We start from the raw sequence: 20,281 nt of genomic DNA, 5'->3' as shown, positions 1-20,281 counted from the left end.
TTTTTGGGAGGTATTCTGTTTTTGGCTGTGGCCTTTCTGGTTTGGCCTTCTGACATCTGGGGCAAGAAAAGACTGAGGATATGGCGCCGGTCATGCGCCTTTATACCCTGACGCTCTGATGTCAGATCTAGGCGCCCATGACCGACGTCAGCCTAATACTTTGGTATTCGGGCCGACCGAGGACAGCGGACTACCCATAAGTAAGGACTGCAGCAATGTGGATCTTCGAACATCTACATTTATGGTAGGTACAAAACTGTACTTTATCCCCTGTGGGGAAAAAACATGTACCCGTGAATTACCACATAGCTGGAAGTACACTAAACACTGAAAGTGTGATAAGAGACGTAGGGACACAGGTGGACAGTGGTCTAATCTTTGATAACCACATCGACACAACAGTCAGGAAATCTTTCTATGTGGCACACCTCATCACTAAGGGCTTTTCATCCAAAAAAAAGGAGGTCATTATCCCACTGTACTCATCCCTCATTAGACCCATTATAGAATACAACGCCCCGTTTGTTATGTACCTCTCAAAACATCTGAAACAACTGAAAAGGCAGCAGAAATACATCACTAAAAGAATCACAGGCCTAAAGCAGATGCCCTACGCTGGCACAGGCCTAAAGCAGATGCCCTACGCTGACCGCCTTAAATAACTCTAGCTATACTCTGTCACATATTGTCTACTCAGAGGCGATCTCTGCTTAACATACAAGGCTATGTCAAACCCAGAGCTGTTGGACATGCTACACTTAAAGAAATCCCAATCCCTCAGAGCCACACACTCCAGGGATCCAAACCTTGTCATTACAATAAACAAAACATGCTGAAGGGATAGGTTCCTGACCCAGAGAATCCCCAGACTCTGGAATAGACTGCCCATACATGTCAAGCAGAGCACCTCTTTGGCCCTCTTCAAAAGGAACCTTGACGATTGGATGGGCAAAACAGTGTGGGAGGGACTCGCCCTGAATGACATGGGTAGTCCAGGGGTGGGAATAGGTACTTAAATAGCCAACAAACTATGGCTAGTAGCCTAGAGGTCCTCTATAGAGGATAGCTAAGTAGAGCTATGAAGAGATGATGAAGTTGTAGTTTTTGAGAGACATAGAATAGGTTGAGTGTTTGAGACATATAGTAGTAGTTTTGTGGTAGTTTTTTATTCTCCAAGTAGTGAAGTAGTTGTGCCCCCCTTGTCAGGTACTTTTGAGTCAATGTCAGTTTTGCCAATGGATACTTAAGTAGTTCATGTGAAATGGAAATTTCTGAGAGGGAATGACCAGTAATTTCATGTGGTGAAAAACCTATGGTAACTGTGACACCACATAGGTAGACTTCTGAGAACACCTTCTGTATTCAGTGGATGTGTGAGAAGACTGTACCAGGTTGTTGTCTTGTTTCTTATACAGAATTCTGTAACACATGGACTACCATGATGGACGGTAGTGAATGGGAACACCACTGGTTGGAGGGGATGACAGGGCATGACAGGACATACTGTTTACTGCATGGAGGGCTTTGGAGTTGATGTTCTTTGTGTCTGTGACTTCCTGAGTGTCAAGTGTACTTGAATGTTACCGGAGGTCTGATAATCAGAGACCAGCTGTGTTCAATGAAGTTTCTTGTTTTGAGATACTGGGACTGGGCCGACGGACCGTCAGCCAGATAACCCAGGTCTGACACTTCCAGGCTGGAGGTTGGGTCTCGGCACTGACAGGCGGAGTCAGCCATGATCACACCACTTTGACTATCACTGCCTGAGTTTTCAACCATATTAGGTTTCAGTGGGTTTCAGTGATAGTGATGATTAGGTTGTATTATTCCATGGTGAGGCCTGGTATGGGATTTACCCTTGGAATCTTATCAGTCTGTGGGTGTGGGTCAGGCCTGATTCCCTAGCCACAGGAATGATTTATGAATGATCATGATTTAGTCTTACCAATACAGAGTTTGGTATTAGTAAGGATATGATATTATTAGTTCCTTATATATATGTTAATAGCTTTGTAGGGTTGACTAGTTTCAGATATGTTCAGCATTCAGTAGACCTGTTTCTCATTCCTCCTCAGTAGTTCTGTTCAGGTCAGTGCGCAGTAGAGGTGAGACTCAACCTGAACAGCAGAGTTGATTGAGCAGGGGACTCAGGTGGCAGTTCATCCAGGGCACAGTGGTGGACAGCCACAGGCCAGGGTACAGGTCAGGTCCCATAGGATGGTATTTCCTCCCCTCCTTTGGTGGCAACCTAACTGGGACAGTGGTAATACAACCGTACTGGTACTCTAGTGGTATTGGCTCAGTATAAATGGGGGGGTATTGTAAAGTTGGGGTATATTTGCCATAGTATAATATTCAGTATATTGGTAATATCAGTATAACATCATCTCTATTAACTAAATTTACACTAAAAAATTTTATAATATCGAACCCATTCAATCAAAAGATCACAATAAAAATAAATCAAAAACAAACACCAAGGAAAATGAAACAATCCACAAACACACACACAAAACACACAAATAAATATACACAACACATACACACAACAAACACCCACCCACCTACATACATACATACACTACTAGTACACTACTATTTATAAACTATACCCCCCGCACTAATAACTACACACCACCCTACCCCACACCTAATCCCTAACCTCCCTAACCCTATTACACCTACCCTACCCCTACCTAACTTATTGCACACTAACCTACAGTCACCTATCCTTGCACACTTGGTATAATGCAACTTTAACCTTTGCAGCGTAGTGTACATAGGGTCTGGACGAATGCTTTCAATATTTTTATTAGAAAATGGTAAAAAAATGCTAAATTCGAAGGATTCAGCATAGTGCATTTTGTTTCTATGTGCACAGGATAGGTTTCAGTCATATATGGTATAATATGCTAAGAAGTAAGGGATGTACCATTGTGAAGGTATACATATAGTGATTTATAGGGAGGCAACCATTATGCAGGGGCTCATGCCTAGCTGAGGAGGAAACAGTAACAGGAAAAGAGAAAAAGCTAAGATCCCAGGTGCAGGGTCATAGGATAGGCCTAGGCTACTAATACTAGGTTCTGAGGTTTATAGGCCATAACATGGCTATTTCCTAGCTTCTTTTGAAGCCTACTTACCTCAACCCCTGCTGGACTTTTCTTCCTGGCGTGATCCGGCTGGACCCCTGTCTTCTGGTCGCGATGAGTGATCCCGGGCAAATTTTGTTTCCAATTTTCCATGTGGCTTGACAGGTATTGGTGTGGTATTGAGGAGTTGTGGAGTCTCTGAGTCAGAGACCTATCCCTGTTTATTGTTTTGCCTATTGCAGGAGCAAGGTTTAGTGTGGTGGCGTGTTGCTCTGAGGGATGTGGTGTGACAGAGGAAGACATGCTGTGAGCCAGGACTTGAGATTGAGAGGGAGGACACAGGAAGAAATGGAGCATGTTGAGAAGATGTGGCAGTACAGAGAGCAAGTGAAGAAGATGATCAAGTAGCAGTTGACTTGTGCTTAGAGCGTAGTGTGTCTTAGTTGTTCTTAGATAGAAGCATACTATTCCTGTAGAGGATTAGTATTTTGTTTTAGGTTGAGGGTTGAGGCTTTGTTGGGGATGCTTTATGGGAGTTTTGATAGGTTTGGGGCTTATTCTTAGGGTGCATCCATTGGGGCCTCACCATATTGAGTTTCCTCCATTGAGGGAGTTTATAGATTGGGTTTCACCTTTTGGGTTTAGCATCTTGGTTTAGAGGATTGGGGTTCTGTTCATTGGTTGGTGATGAGATCGTTCTGTTGGGATTTCTGTCTTTGATGCAGTGCTGTGAGATTCGCCCATGGAGTTGTTTACCATTGGTGTTTAGGTTTGGAGAAGTGGATCATGGTTGTTAAGGTTCTTGGTTGGTGGTTTGGTGGTGAGTGGGAGGGAGGATTAGTTGGTGGGTGATTTGTGGATTTTATAGGTAAACTTGGGGTGGTGTATTGGTGTCAGTATAGTTTTCCCAATTAAGGTCAAGACCAGGTCAAGGATGTTTAGGTCCAATGAGTCAGTGGTCCAGAGCATTGGTGGACATGGAGTGAGTGTCTTTAATGAAAAGTAGTTCAAGTCATAAGTAGTTTTCCCAATAAATGTCTTATTCAATGTTAATGGGGTGTATGAGTGTCTGGAGTGTGTTCATTTCGATTTCTGGAGGTGTGTGGATGCTTGAGTGCATGGGAAAGGACTCTTGTGGGATGGTGGATGGAGTACAACCTGAATCGCTGTCTTACTGAATGTTAAGCCTACCTGAATGTCTGTCTTACAGGCTGGTTGTGTATGCAGTATGTATTAATGTGCATTTGATATTCTGTTTTTTAATGGTTTGGATTCTAGCTTTGTGAATTTGGACCAGAGTCAGGCTTTGAATGAGGTCTCTCCTGGTCTTTGTTTGTAGTGGTTCTCTGCCTAATTTGGGGTTGAAGGGGTGCTCTAAAAAAACTACAGCTCAATTTTTGAGCCTACTGACAGATCCAGAGCATTGATTTAGATGACTACAGGTTTGCATTTGTTTGATCGAGTTGCATCTAAATAGGGGTGTTATGGTGAAGGCTTAAAATTTGTTTATAGGGGTTGAAAGGCACTATAGGGGTGTGGCAGCCTAGGGGTGTCTCCAGACTAGGTCATCTGGCAGATGCAGGGCAGGTCAGACCTGTCATCGAGGGCAGAAAGTGCCTGGATCCCATAATCGAGTCATCAGAGTCCTGTAAATTTGACCAGAATAGTACTCTGTTGTTGAAATCAGTGATTTTCTGGTTGTACTGTGATGCTGCTCTGTTGTTGAGATCATACTGTGTCAGGGCTAGGTGTATTGCAGGGATACTGCTCTAGGCTCATCATACACAATGTCTCTTTCTCGGTCATTCACATATGCTTAGCACTTTTTAGGAAAGTTCTGTTGTCTACACATTCTGGTGTAATTTGTATAGGAATGCTTTTAAACACGTGCTTTTATCTCAGTGTGTTTTTATATAAAATTTCTAAATGTTTAGTCTGTTGTTTATGTATGACAAATCTGTTGGATTATTGGTGTTTTTAAATTTAATTTAATTTTTTTGTTTTATCATTTTATGTTTCAGTGTATTATATTAAATTTTTGTGTGTGCTTTTAAATTTTTAAAATTTATATCTGTATTTTTTTTATTCTGAATTTTATAATGTTTTGTCAAATGTTTAGTTTATTTTTTATTTCAGATAAATATTTTGTTAACATGTATATTTTAATAATATTCAGTCTTGATTTTTTTTCATATTTCATATTTCTTTATTTGTTTTAATATAAAAAGAATTTTTTTCCGTTAATAAATGATTTTATGCTGTAACCGTAGAAAACTAAATGAAGTAAATGTAGCTTGTATATCTCTATTTAAGTTTTAATAACTTATTCTTCTCAATTCAAATCTTCCACAGAAATTCTAGCTTTGTTGGGGTATTTTGTTTATTTGAAATTTATGCCGATAATTTGCTGTTTGTATTTGTTTGCAGGAACTTGTAGAAAAATCAACCCATATAATATCTATGTGAATAAAATCCCAATTATATTTGCAGTTAGGTAATCTATTTATTATATTTGTTTTTTATCCTATATTTTTATTTTGCAATTTGTTGTTTTTATAATTTGTTTTTGCTTTTTGTTATTTTTTAATTTTATGAAGTTATTTAAAATATTTAAATAAATTATTAGTCCATTTATATTTGTTTTTTATTTTAAATTTTTTTTTTATTTCTTTAAGTTTATTGTTTAGTTTTTTTTAATATTTTTCAGATTTATTATAAGATACTTAAAGAATTTTTATATTTTTAAATAAATTAATTATTTTAGTTTTTTTTATTAAATAAATTAATTTTTTAAAATGTTTTTGAAGTTATGTATAATTTTTTTATATTTCCTTTAAGTTTTACATAATTTGGTAGAGAATATTTTGCTACTAACATTTGAATTATTAACAACCTTGTTTTGTGTCTTTTAAATTCTTTTTTTTTAGTATTCTTTGGTGTTGTCCTATTTTTGCAAAGTTAAGTTTTTTTGATTTATTTTTCTAGTTTAATTTTGAATAAGAGAATAAGGTATTTTCTTGTAAATGTTATTAGAATAGAAATCTTGTAATCTATTATAATTAGTTTTTAAATGTTTTTGTGTTTGCTATTAAAGTCTTCCTGTATATTGTTTATTGTTTAATTGTTTGGTCTTGTTGCATTTATCTGCATAAATATTGTTTAAATGTATACTGTAAGTAATATAATGTATCTCTAATCAATACTTTTAAATGAATTACTATTTGAATGTGAGTAATTGATTTTTGTTTGTATTAATCTGTGAATAATTTGAGTATTTACTATGAAAATCTGATTTTACATATTGTTTTACTTTTTTGTGAATATTACTTTTATTTTTATTTTTTATCTTGGTTTTTCATTTTCCTTTAGCATTTTTTTTTTCCAAAATTTAAATGTAACTTTATATATTTTTAACTTATATACTATGAAAATAACTGAACATTCATTTTTATTTTAAAGCTTTTTTTTGCATTTTCTTTGTTTTTCATTTTATTTTGTTTTTTCGGGGTCACCAGTGTCAAACACCAAATTATTTAATAAATCCCAAACAAATGGTAAAGACACTTTAAGAAAGTAAATAAAAGTAAAATACTTTTGTTGAAACACTTTACAACACTTTGGCATAATTATGTGCACATTATTGCATGGGCATTACTACAGCCCCTATTTTCTTGTGTCACTGGTGTTTAATTTTGAAGTGAGTATTGTTGTTTCTGTTAATTTTTTGTGTGGCTCCTTTTTCTTTTCTTACTGAAAAAATAATACTTTTAAGATATTTCTTTTTATCTTCTTATTCATTTTTATGACATTGTCTGTGTTTTGTTGTTGTCACTGTTTGGTCATTATGTTGTTTTCTTTTGTTTGTGTAAAAGCATTTTCTTCTGTCGTGGGACTTTTTCTTTGGAATAATTTAATTTTTCAATAATACTTTTTATTGTTTTAAGAAAATTACTATAAACATTTTAAATTAAAATGAGAGTGAAAAAACATTCATAATTTAGATGATAACATATTGAATGACAAAATTATATGTTTTTGGCTGATACTTTCTTATTCTTTCGCTTTATTCTTTATGGCTGGGCTTCTTATTTCTGGATACATTCATTGTTTAGTTCATTCACAGTGAGGTATTGTGATGTTTTAAGATTTAAGTGTTGATTGAGGTTGTTTGAAAGATTTCTTGTGTAGAACTGATGTATTATGTAGAACTGTGAAGCTTTCCAGTTTAAGTTTAGAAATACTGTTTTAGTTTTTTTTATGGATTTAGGTTGTCTACAGTTTTGGGTTAGTGAGGTCATTGAAAAGTGGGCTAAAGAAGATCTGATGTTGGTTGTTTCAAATCTTTCACCTGTAGAACTAAGACTGACATGTACTTAGCCCAGCTTGTAAAACTTTTCTGTGACACCCTAGCCTCCCTCCTCCCTTTACCCGTAGTGAACTGTGTCTATGAGGTCCCATGTCCTCAACAATGCAGAAGTCAGGAATTGTGGAAAATCACCTCACACTGTCTAGGTCTATTTAAGTTGTACTGCATGTTTTCCTTTATATTTTTTGACCCGTTTGTATTTTCTACAGCTACATTCAAGGTCTGTTTTTTTTTTATTTTTATTTTTGGAGGAGTTTTGTTGTTCCTAGATTAGTACTAAGCTAACTGTCCTTGCGAGCCATTTTAAGCCTAGCCAATTATCCTTTGTGATACTCAAACCCTGCACCTTGTGTTTGTAAGGCAAACACCTTAATCCTGTCAGAAGAGGTAATTGCTTAGTCATTATCTTCTGCCTTGCTTCTTTTGCTACCCTTTTAAATTATGCTTTCCCTTTGCTTTTGCAGTCAAATTTGTTGTCCATAACCCCTTCTTGCAATAGATTTCAGTTTGTAATTAAAGTTACTTTGAAAAAAAAGTTTACAGAGCAGTTATTTAGAATCTCTGCTGTTTTTTGTACCGTTTTATGAATTAAAATTGCATCCTTTTTTCCTTCATGCAGTGATGGATTCATCGGTTAAATTATGGCAGTTCCTGCTGCAGCTGCTTGAAGACAAGAAGAATGAGAACCTAATTTCATGGACCAACAATGATGGCGAATTTAAATTTTGCAATGCAGAAGAGGTGGCACGACTGTGGGGAAGGTGTAAGAACAAGACCAGCATGAACTACGATAAACTCAGGCGAGCACTGCAGTACTACTATGGTAAGGTGAGGGCATCTGCTGCTACGAGGTGAGGGCACCTGCTGACATGAGGTGAGGGCACTTGCTGGTACGAGATGAGGGCACGTTCTGGTAAGAGGTGATGGCATCTTCTGATGTGAGGTGAGGGCACTTGCTGGTATGAGGTGAGGGCACCTGTTGGTACGGGGTGAAGGCATCTTCTGGAATGAGGTAAAGGCACCTTTTGAATGAGGTGAGGGCACCTGCTGGTACGGGGTGAGGGCACCTTCTGATATGAGGTGAGGGCACCTTCTGATATGAGGTGAGGGCACCTTCTGACATGAGGTGAGTGCATCTTCTGACATGAGGTGAGTGCACCTTCTGGTATAAGGTTGAGGATACCTTCTGACATGAGGTGAAGATACCTTCTGAATGAGATGAGGGTACCTGCTGGTACGAGGTGAGGGCACCTTCTGATGTGAGGTGAGGGCACCTTCTGACATGAGATGAGGGCACCTGCTGGTACGGGGTGAGGGTACCTTCTGGAATGAGGTAAAGGCACCTTTTGAATGAGGTGAGGGCACCTTCTGGCATGAGGTGAGGTTAGGGCACCTTCTGACATGAGGTGAGGGCACCTTCTGATGTGAGGTGAGGGCATCGTCTGATATGATTATCTTTCTTCTTAATGTACCTGCTGCTGTACACACACTGGTGTTTCTCCTCCTTTTCTTTCCCCTTTAATATGTTTTCCAGGTTAGTGTTAATCTGTCAACCGCCATCTTTCCATTTTAACAATATTGCCTTGTTTTTATATTTTTTCTCTGTCTGGTCACACTTTAATATTATTTTTTTTTCTTTGCATTGAAACTTCCAGCTAGTTTCCATGCGTAGTTATCTCTGTAGTATAAATAGTGAGTACCACAACAGTCAGGAGCAAACATTAGATAAGCTTGATAGTTCTTGTAGATCAGTGTGTGTATATGTCTTTAAGAAGCTATCCGAGGACTTGCACAAGAGTATAAATACTGAGCATGTGCAACTCTGACTGCCATTTTGTAGTAAGCTGTTGAGATGTAAGCATGTATGTATGTAAGGTTTGCCTGATGTCTTTTGTGTTTCTATAATTAAAGAATCTAAACAAAATACCCCGCCTGATTTGTCTTTTGTGTTTAGAGGGGCAAGCGACATGGTGTCGGAAGAGGCATGTTTGAAACAACTTATGGCCAGAAAGAACTCCAGTTTCTCCACTTTGAATCCGTGAGGCATCTAGCCATTGTTGGTGGTATATACAAGAGTGGACCATCCCTACTGCATGTGTAATTTGCAAAACAGATCAGAAATGAATTTCAGATGTTAAACGTGCTCATAGGTTCATAGGTTGGTACTAGGCTATCGGCCCTAGGGCCTATGCAAGCCTAGCCATAACAATTCCCAATTCCCTGGATATTTCTTCCCACAATATTTACTTCTCTGGGCCCCTGTCTAGCAGAACGACTGTCATGATCCCCGGGGTGAATTTCCTATCTCCCATCCAATCATCAAGGTTCCTTTTGAAGAGGGCCAATGAGGCACTCTGCTTGACATGTATGGGCAGTCTATTCCAGAGTATGGGGAGTCTCTGAGTCAGGAACCTATCCCTCCAGCATGTTTTGTTCATTGTGATGACAAGGTTTAGATCCCTGGAGCGTGTGTCTCTAAGGGAGTGGGATTTCTTTAAGTGGAGCATGTCCAACAGCTCAGGGTTTGACATGGCCTTGTATGTTAAGCAGAGATCGCCTCTGAGTAGACGATATGCCACGGAGTATAGCTGGAGTTTTTTTTAGACGGTCAGCATATGGCATCTGCTTTAGGCCTGTGATTCTTTTAGTGAGGTATTTATGTGGCCTTTCCAGCTGTTGCAGATGTCTTGTGAGGTACATACCAAACAGGGCATTATACTCTATAATATGTCTAATGAGGGATGAGTACAGTGGGACAATTATCTCCTTTTTTCTGGATGAATAGCCCTTAGTGATGAGGTGTGCCACATAGAAGGATTTCCTGACTGTTGTGGCGATGTGGTTATTGAAAGTGAGACCACTGTCTACCTGTGTCCCTAAGTCTCTCATCACACTTTTGATGTTTAGCGTCCTGCCACCAATGTGGTAATTCATGGGTACATGTTTTTTTCCAAAGGGGATAACTATACATTTCTTGGCATTAAGCTTGAGCCCATGGCTCTGGCACCATGCATCTGTTTCTGTAAGGCCTTTTTGTAGAATTTCCACATAATTTGGTGATTCAATAATGGCTCCCAGTTTGCAGTCATCTGCAAACTTTGTTAGCCAGAGTCTCTTAGTGTTGGCCTGTACTTCATAGAAGTAGATGCCAAACAAGAGTGTTTCCAGGACTAAACCCTGAGGTACTCCACTTGTCACTTGTCTGGAGCTGGATTTGGAGTCAGCTACTTTTAGTCTGGGTTCTGTCAGTAAGCCAGTTGGCAACCCATCGAGTGACGTAGGGATTTATGCCCAGCTTAGTAAGTTTATCTATGATTCCAGAGTGGAGGATGGTGTTGAAGGCTTTGGCGAGGTCCAGATAGGCTGTGTGGACCACCTTACCCTTGTCCACAGCTCTGGAGACTGATTCAAAGAAGTCAATCAGATTCAGGAGACAAGATCGGCCCTTCACAAACCCAAACTTGGTGGGGTCCAGTGTTTGAAAGTTGCCAATGTCTTTGTTTATAAGTTCCATGATAATGCGTTCCATGCCGTTGCAGATCAGGCTTGTCAGACTGATGGGACGATAGATCCCGGGATCCAAGGTGGATCCTCCCTTGTGGAGCTGATTATTTCTCATTTCTCAGACTATTTCTTATTTGCAAAATATGAAACAAAGCATACAGAACACTCTAAACAATATTAAAATAAGTCGAAATGTCTGATATTGCTAGAAATATTTGAATTACTACGGAAAATGTTTGAAATAAAGTCTAAATTGCATAAAAAGAATAAAATGAATAAAATAAAGAGAAACAGCTGCATTTTTTGCAAAGCACGTATGTTTGTATTAAATAAGGCTATCCGTGTTATCAGAAGTGTATGAAGTTTTCATATGCTTGTGTAGCATTACAGTACAGTTATTTTGCAAATACAGCCATTTCAGAGCATATTTCGCGAAGTACAGTATTTCAAAAAGTTTATTGTGTATTTGAGTGTTACTGCAAGCTGCAGAGAGGAAACCTGTTCATATATACTTACAAGGGCTATATTTTTGGTGAGTTTATCCATACTTTGTTGGCATGGCTGAAGGATTTTGAAAACCAAACACATTTGTGTTTGACACTAATATTGCATAGAACTAGAGAGTGACCAAGAGTACGACATTTTCATACAGGGTACATTTTCTGATGATGATAACCATGCAAAGGCATGCAGTCTGCTTAATGTAGCTGGGTCAGACGCCATTGAAAGGGAAAGTTCATTTGTGTTTGCACCTGCTATCGTTGCTGGAGAGAAGGAAAACCACCATAGTGTTGTACCAGCTGAGTCAAGGTTGGACCCAGAGTGCTTAAAACATAAATTTAGAGAAATGTACAACCCCCAGACATGCATTACAATGGAGAGACACTTGTTTTACACAAGAGATCAAAAGCCAGGTGAACCATTTGCAGCATATATAACCGACTTGAGAAATAAGGCTAAAATGTGCAGGTTTTGTGATTTAAAAGATGAGTTGATAAAGGACAGACTTGTGTGTGGTATTAAAGATGATGCTGTGAGAAAGATTTTGCTTCGTAACAGTGATTTAACTTTGAATAAGGCCATTGAGATTTTTCATATGTATGAGCTCCCAGAAAAGCACACAAATATGCTTACAAATGAGAAAGGCATGTTTCCAGTAACTTCTAAAGCTCACGTTGATAGCATGCAGCACCTGGTTAAAAGAAACAGGCTCAAGTATTTGGCAGCAACTGTAGTCCCTACAGCACTACTGGTAAACCCTAGAGCTATCTAGCAAGTTCCAGAGTGTGCACAGCGTCAGTGAAGCAGGAGAGTGAGTCAGCAAACTCAAAGCAAGGGTAAACACCCAGTTTCATTACCATCATAATTGCGGTAGCTGCCATTAATCTAAAAGAGAGAAATGCTTAGCTTTTGGTCAGCAATGCCACAAATGTAATAAATGGAATAATTTCAAAATATTTTGTAAATCAAAGGCCACACATTCTTTTATTAAAAGGGAATATTTTAAGAAATGAGTTGATCAATTAGAAAGCTTTTCATGTTGATGGTGTGTCAGTGCTTAGTGAGACAGTTAATACAGTAGATTTATGAGTCAAGAATGAAGCATTTTGTACTGTTCAGATAAATGGCAAACCCATTGAGCTCAAAGTTGATAGTGGCTCAAAGTGCAATGTTATGTCTGCAGAAATATTTGCTAGAGTATGTGCTGATGAAAGGCTTAATTTGGCAAAGTGTGTGAAGCTTATTGCTTATAGTGGTGAAGAGATTCAGATGGAAGGCTCAGTAATGCTTTTATGTTACTCTGCTGGGAGAAGCTACGACATATTATTTTATGTGGTCAAGAGGCACGTCCAGTCATTATTAGGCCTCAGATATAGTTTGAAAATGGGACTGCTTTCATTTAATGAGGAAGTCCACCATGTTAACTTAAAAGACTACTATTTTAATTTCACCCAGTATATTTTTTCTACCTTTACTGATCTTTTCGAAGACAAACTAGGCAAGCTTCCAGTTGTATATTCCATGAAGTTAGACCCGGCTGTCAGCCGAGTAATCAGGGCAGCCAGAAAAGTTCCAATAGCTATGCAGGTCAGAGTCAAAGCTGAACTAGACAGAAATGGAGCAACAAGGTGTGATTTGTCCAGCTGATGAGCCGACTGAGTGGGTATCTTCCATGGTGGTAGTTCATGAGAAAAGCTCAGACAACATCAGAATATGCACTGATACATGTGATTCAAACAAGGAACTGAAAAGACCTCCTCAATGAATGCATACAGTTGAAGAAGTCACTGCTATCATGTCAGAGGCCACTGATTTTTCTGTCTTAGCTGCAAAGAGTTCATTTTGGCAAATTTTCCTTGACAAGAAATCCTCATTGCTGACTACATTCAGTACTCTGTTTGGAAGGTACAGATTTCTCAGAATGCCATTTGGGATAAACTCTGCAAGTGAAGTCTTTCAACATGCAATGGAGCAATTCTTTTCTGGGTACTTGTGCTATTATAGTAGATGACAAACTAGTAGGAGGCAATGGTGAAGTAGAACATGACAGAAACCTCAGAAAAGTTGTGGAAAGGGCACATCAAGTGAAGTTTAAACTGAATCCACAGAAATGTAAAGTCAGGCTATGCAAAGTCACTTATATTAGTCATTTATTTACCAGTTCAGGCTTATGACGAGACCCTTCTAAACAAACAGTTATTCTCATGATGCCAGCTCCAGACAATGTTCAAGCTCTGTAATGTTTTTTGGCATGGTTAACTACCTAGGCAAGTTCATTCAAGACTTGAGTCAAATATCAGCACCACTCCGAGAGCTAATTTATAAAGATGTATCCTGGTAATGGTTAGAACAACACCAGAGAGAATTTGATGTCCTGAAACAGAGAATTGCCAGTCCACCTGTTCTCAGATACTCTGACATCAACAAGCCAGTTACTCTTTCATGTGATGTTTCGAAATTTGGTCTTGGTGCAGTCATTCTACAAGAGAGTCAACCTGTTGCTTGTGCGTCCAGAACTCTTACCCAAGCTGAAATGCAGTATGCTCAGATAAAGAGCTTTTAGCAATTGTATTTGCATGTTCCAAGTTCCATGATTATGTTTATGGTGGACCTATCCAGAGTGAAACAGACCACCAACTTCTAGTCACTATTTTGAGAAAGCTTGTGCATACAGCCCCAGCCAGATTGCAACACATGATGTTGAGATTGCACAAGTATCATTTCAATCTCATCTGCAAGAAAGGCAAACTTCTTTATCTTGCTGATACGTTATCCAGATCACTCATATCAACTACTTAACAGCATGAGAATGAGCACTTTGACTTTGAAGTCATGGAGTGAGATTTTTTTCTTCCACGTATCTTGATGAGCTCAGAGATCATACAGCCGCAGATCCAGTTTTACAGAAGCTCAACCACTTCCTCAAAGTAGCATGGCTGTCAAAGTAATCTAGTTTACCTCAACAAGTGCAACCTTATTTTCCATAAAGAGATGAGATTTTGTAAGACAATGGTGTTGTCATGAAAGGTCCTAAGGTTATTGTTCCAAAGTCCTTGCAACATGAGTACATTCCTGTCTTGCATGGTGACCACCCAGGAGCAGACTCTACCAAATGATGGGTGAGAGGACTAGTATTTTGGCCTTCTATGTCACAAGATATTGAGAGAGCACTTTCATCTTGTTCTGTGTGTAATAGTACAAAGCCACATCAACAGAAAAAAAAACACTTCATCTGAACTAGATGCCTGAACTACCTTGGTCAACAGTAGCCACAGATAACTACCTTGGTCAACAGTAGCCACGGATATTTTCAAGTGGAACGGTCAACATTATAACTCTTATTACAATTGGTTTGAGATTGACCTACTTCTCAATCTAGTATCCAATACTCTCATTACTAAGATGAAGCATTATTTTTGCAGTCCATGGTAGTCCACACAAAGTTATTTCTGACAGTGGCAGACAATTTACAAGCCAACAATTCAAAGGATTTGTCGATGAGTGGGATTTTGCTCATGTCACAAGTAGCCCAGATTGTCCACAGTCAAATGTTTGGCAGAACGTTCAGTTCAAGGTGCAGAGTAGTTACTAGAGAAGTCAAAATGCGACAACAGTAATGTTTTCCTGTATCACTTGAGTCTTAGAAACATTCCTTATGATAAACATCTTGGTTCACCTACTCAGAGACTTCTTTCGAGACAAACTAGAACCACATTACCAATCAGCAGTCAGTTGTTGGTTCCAAGTGTCAAAAACAACAGATCTGTGAAAACTAATCAGTTGAAGAAGTGTTTAACCCAGAAATCCTGTTATGATAAAACCAGCAAACCACTCAGTCCATTACGACAGAGAGAAATAAGGATGCAAATGTCCAGAGTTGATGACCGGATTGGAGTTTTGAAGAACATTTGCCTAGAGCCAAGATCGTATATTGTGGAATCACAAGGAATTGACTTTAGGTGGAATCACAAGCATTTGACTTATACCACAGCACATAGCCTGTAAGAAAGACTCTATCTCGGAGTGAGTTGTCCAGTTTTCCAGTTCCAGAAGATGTTTCAGAGAATATTTCCATTCCTGTGATGAATCCTGAAGTTCCTGATATGAATTGTTCTCCGAAGACTGTCCATGTTGCTAAACCCAGTCCTGATCGTTATGTTACAAGATCTGGTTGCATCTCCAGACCATGTTATTGATACATGGCAACTTAGACATGAACATTGCATTTGTTTCAAAATGTCTATATGGATGCATGTTTAACTCCAATGTTATTTTGATTAAGGGCAATTTTTTTCAGAAGGAGGTTGTAGATCAATGTGTGTATGTCTCTTTAAGAAGCTATCCAAGGGCTTGCACAAGTGTATAAATACTGAGCACGTGCAGGCCTGACGGCCATTTTGTAGTAAGTTGTTGAGATGTGAGCATGTATGTATGTAAGGTCTGTCTGTTAATCAGTTTGTTTGTATTTTATGATGCTGCTATCCATCCTGATGTGTTTCTATGTAATAAAGCATCTTAAATTAACTACCCCGCTTTCTTCATCTTCTGTGTATAGAGGGACGAGCAACAATTCTTACAACTGCTAACTTAATTTTTCATTCAATAAAAACTGAAGCACTTGATGCATCACTGCTAGATAGCTTAACATTTTTTAACTGCATTAGCCAAGTTGTATGTTGGGAAGGACATGAGCAGAGATCAGCAGGTACAGAGAAGTGCATGAGGTAGTACTCCAGGTACAGAGAGGTGCACGAGGTAGTACTCCAGGTACAGAGAGGTGCACGAGGTAGTACTCCAGGTACAGAGAGGTGCACGAGGTAGTACTCCAGGTACAGAGAAGTGCACGAGGTAGTACTCCAGGTACAGAGAAGTGCACGAGGTAGTACTCCAGGTACAGAGAGGTGCACGAGGTAGTACTCCAGGTACGGAGAGGTGCACGAGGTAGTACTCCAGGTACAGAGAGGTGCACGAGGTAGTACTCCAGGTACAGAGAGGTGCACGAGGTAGTACTCCAGGTACAGAGAGGTGCACGAGGTAGTACTCCAGGTACAGAGAGGTGCACGAGGTAGTACTCCAGGTACAGAGAGGTGCACGAGGTAGTACTCCAGGTACAGAGAGGTGCACGAGGTAGTACTCCAGGTACAGAGAAGTGCACGAGGTAGTACTCCAGGTACAGAGAAGTGCACGAGGTAGTACTCCAGGTACAGAGAGGTGCAGGTAGTACTCCAGGTACAGAGAGGTGCAGGTAGTACTCCAGGTACAGAGAGGTGCAGGTAGTACTCCAGGTACAGAGGTGCACGAGGTAGTACTCCAGGTACAGAGAGGTGCACGAGGTAGTACTCCAGGTACAGAGAAGTGCACGAGGTAGTACTCCAGGTACAGAGAGGTGCACGAGGTAGTACTCCAGGTACGGAGAAGTGCACGAGGTAGTACTCCAGGTACAGAGAGGTGCACGAGGTAGTACTCCAGGTACAGAGAGGTGCACGAGGTAGTACTCCAGGTACAGAGAGGTGCACGAGGTAGTACTCCAGGTACAGAGAGGTGCACGAGGTAGTACTCCAGGTACAGAGAGGTGCACGAGGTAGTACTCCAGGTACAGAGAGGTGCACGAGGTAGTACTCCAGGTACAGAGAGGTGCACAAGGTAGTACTCCAGGTACAGAGAAGTGCACGAGGTAGTACTCCAGGTACAGAGAGGTGCACGAGGTAGTACTCCGGGTACAGAGAAGTGCACGAGGTAGTACTCCAGGTACAGAGAGGTGCACGAGGTAGTACTCCAGGTACAGAGAGGTGCACGAGGTAGTACTCCAGGTACAGAGAGGTGCACAAGGTAGTACTCCCAGCCAAAAGTCAAAGAAAGTCATAGGGTCATGTAGCCACAAAAGGGTTTTGTCTTAAGTTAAAGATCTATATGTGGACACAGGCTATTTCAGGAACAGATGTCCCACCACCCCCCTACCCCATGAAGGTTAAGATCTGGGATGCACAATGCCTGAGAACATATCCCCAGATGCTTGAAGGTGGGGTACTATTACCCTGGGATATTAGGTTGCTATTCACCTGGGCACCCCTGTGAAGAAAAGAGTTTCGGCCGAGATAATTGTTACTCTATGTATGTTGATATCTTAAATGAATTATTTATTATGGATTGTTGGTTATATTGCTGTGGAGTGCTAACCTTAGATGTTCATCGTGTTTCGCTGTTGTAGTCCTTACAAAATGGGTTATCCTGCTCCAGGTAGCCTACAGTCAGTCAGAATACCAAAGTCCTTGGTATATGACGTTGGCTGCCTTTGGCCGTAAACCCGACATCAGGAAGTCAGGTATAATGAAAGGCAGCCAACGCCAGTTGGCTGATTACCTTCTTTTGTATTCCGACTACTTCAGCTGAAGATATCCTCAGCTAAGTACCCCATTGGGGACCCTCTTTTCTTGCTTTAACGAATGTCAGAGAAAGTTAATAACTGTCTTCCCTGTGGAAAACAGATTCTGCACCGTGATTTTCATTCTTACTGTATCACTTGTTTAGGCCTTGAGCACGACGTCCCTAATTGTAATCTCTGTTCTTCTTTCAATCCGTGTACCATACGCTGTAGAACTAAAATTTTATATAAGCATTTTGGAGTTTGGCCTAAGCTCATCGGTATGGCATCTTCTGGCCTCCCGACTTCCGATGTTCCTAAGAAGCGCAAGGATAAAGACCACGACAGGCCTAGGGTCAGGTTGGCTGATGACATTCCCGTTAAGTTGGTCGTCGGCCCAATGGTATTCAGTGAGGCGCTTTCATAGCCCCTGCAGTCCACGGATGTTCAGCCACAGGCCTCTGCTGAGATCGTTTCGGAGTCCTCCATGCTGCGGGCTTCCACTTCATCTTCTGACCCTCCACGAGTTGCCACCTCCGATGGGTCAGGAGCTGCTAATCAAGCACCGGCTTCTGAGGCCTCTTTTCTTTGCCCTGAGACCAGACCCAGACCGATGACCTTGGTTCAAACTACCACTGTGGCTAGGCCTCCCGAGTCCCTCCGGCTTTCTAGCATACCTTCAAGCCGCATATTTACTCAAAAGCAGGCACCGGACTCCCCTCAAATTCCTCAGTCACAGATGATTAAAATAGCTAGTGATCTTTTGACTCTTATCTGGGGCTCTCAACCTCCTCCTTCTAACCTGAAGTTTTGTCTGCCTCAGGTTCTGATGTTTCCAGCAATTCTGCTGATGAAAAGGAATACTGTCTAGTTTATTCTGGTTTTGAGGATTCTGATGCAGAAGAATCTATCCCTTCTGCCTCTCCTCCAGAAGATTTTTCTTGTGGAGATACTCTGAATGCTCTTAGAGAGCATTTCAAGTGGGAATGTCAGGATTATCCTCAGTCTAAGAAGAGGATTAGGGAGTTCTTGGATTTACCACAGCATAGGCTTCTGGCTATCCCTCCGGTGTTGGAAGTAGTTGATGATGTTTTCATGGAGAATTCTTTGACTCCAAATTCTGTTCCTCCTGCTCCCAGGAAACCTGACAGGTACTATAGAGTTCCTAATTCTCATCAGTTTCTTTTTAGGAATCCTACTGCTGATCCAGAGACGATTTCTCAGGGCCCTTAAAGTGTTAAGGCTACAGTTGCAAAAAATCCTGTTCCCTCTGACAGAGAATCTAGGGTCTTGGACAGGTGGGGTAAAAAGGTTTATACCTCTGCCACACTTGCTATTAGGTTTGTTACTTGTCTTTTTCATATGCTTAAGTTTCAGCAGCATACATTGGAGACTATTAAGGCTAAAATTGCTAGTGTTACTTCCCTGGCGGAGAGTAAGGACATGCAAGATTTATTGAATTCTGCCACTCTTGTCACTAAACATTCTCTACACTGTGGTTTTGACAGCTTGGAAGCTTCTTGCAGAGCAGCAGCCACTGGATCTGTTATCAGAAGACATGCTTGGCTCAGGGAACAGCCCCTTTCTGAGCCTATTAAATCTAAGTTACTGGATATACCTTTGCATAAGGACAATTGTTTTGGTGACAAAGCAGAAGAGGTGTTGAAAAAACTGGAGGATAAAGCCAAATCTATGCAAACTATTAAAGATTTTCTGCAAGTTCAGCGTCCTCATTTTAGTAGGCATTACCCTTCTAAGAACTGGACTTTTCCTGATCCCAGTAAACAGGGACGCACTAGGTCTAGGGGTTACAGGTCTTCTAAGGGACAGACCTCTACTCCTCAAAAGACTAAACAATGGCACACTTCCTCTTTAAAATCTGGGAGTTCTAAGCAAACTTCCCAAGGTAAGCATTCTGTATGACTCAGCCCTCCCCCTGCCTGTCCCTGCTGGCCCAGGGTTGCCTTTGGGAGGAAGCTTGGCCAGTTTTGCAGACATTTGGTCCACCATCACAGATGACAAATGGGTACTCAAAATAGTATCCCAGGGCTACAAGTTTTCTTTTCACACTTTCCCTGTTCACCAAGGATACCCAGATATTCCTCCAAATCAACGGGCAGAAGCAGAAAAGCACATTTCTTCCTTGCTGAACCCGGGAGCAATAGAGCCAGTTCCTGTACTTCAGATAGGCCAAGGTTTCTACTCAAGACTTTTCCTGGTTCAACAAAAAAGGGGCACCTGGTGCCCTATTCTGGATTTGTCCATACTGAACACCTTTCTGGTGATTCCAAAATTCAGAATGCTCACTCTTCAGCAGTTACTGCCAATTCTGGCCAAGAATGCCTGGCTGGTGACTTTGGATCTCAAAGAAGCTTATGTACACATCCCAGTTTGGGAAAGTTGCAGGCGGTACCTTCTTTTCAGAGCTGGAAAGTGACACTACAAATTCTCTGCACT

The 20,281-nt window shown here is 40.4% G+C and overlaps 1 protein-coding gene across 4 annotated transcripts in view; it reads left to right on the top strand.

Annotated features, from left to right (window-relative positions):
- Positions 1–20,281, top strand: part of LOC122798669 (zinc finger protein 436-like) — a 364,886-nt gene that overhangs the window by 168,058 nt on the left and 176,547 nt on the right. For all 4 annotated transcript variants that reach the window (XM_044067761.1, XM_044067762.1, XM_044067760.1 and 1 more), the window contains one exon: positions 8,078–8,286. In XM_044067761.1, coding sequence (XP_043923696.1) covers positions 8,078–8,286 — 209 coding nt within the window. The remainder of the gene's footprint in view (positions 1–8,077; positions 8,287–20,281) is intronic.

The sequence above is a fragment of the Protopterus annectens genome, chromosome 3.part1, assembly GCF_019279795.1.
Source record: "Protopterus annectens isolate FY-2018-M chromosome 3.part1, PAN1.0, whole genome shotgun sequence".
NCBI classification, from domain to species: Eukaryota; Metazoa; Chordata; order Ceratodontiformes; family Protopteridae; genus Protopterus; species Protopterus annectens.
This window is presented reverse-complemented; position numbering and strand designations above follow the sequence as displayed.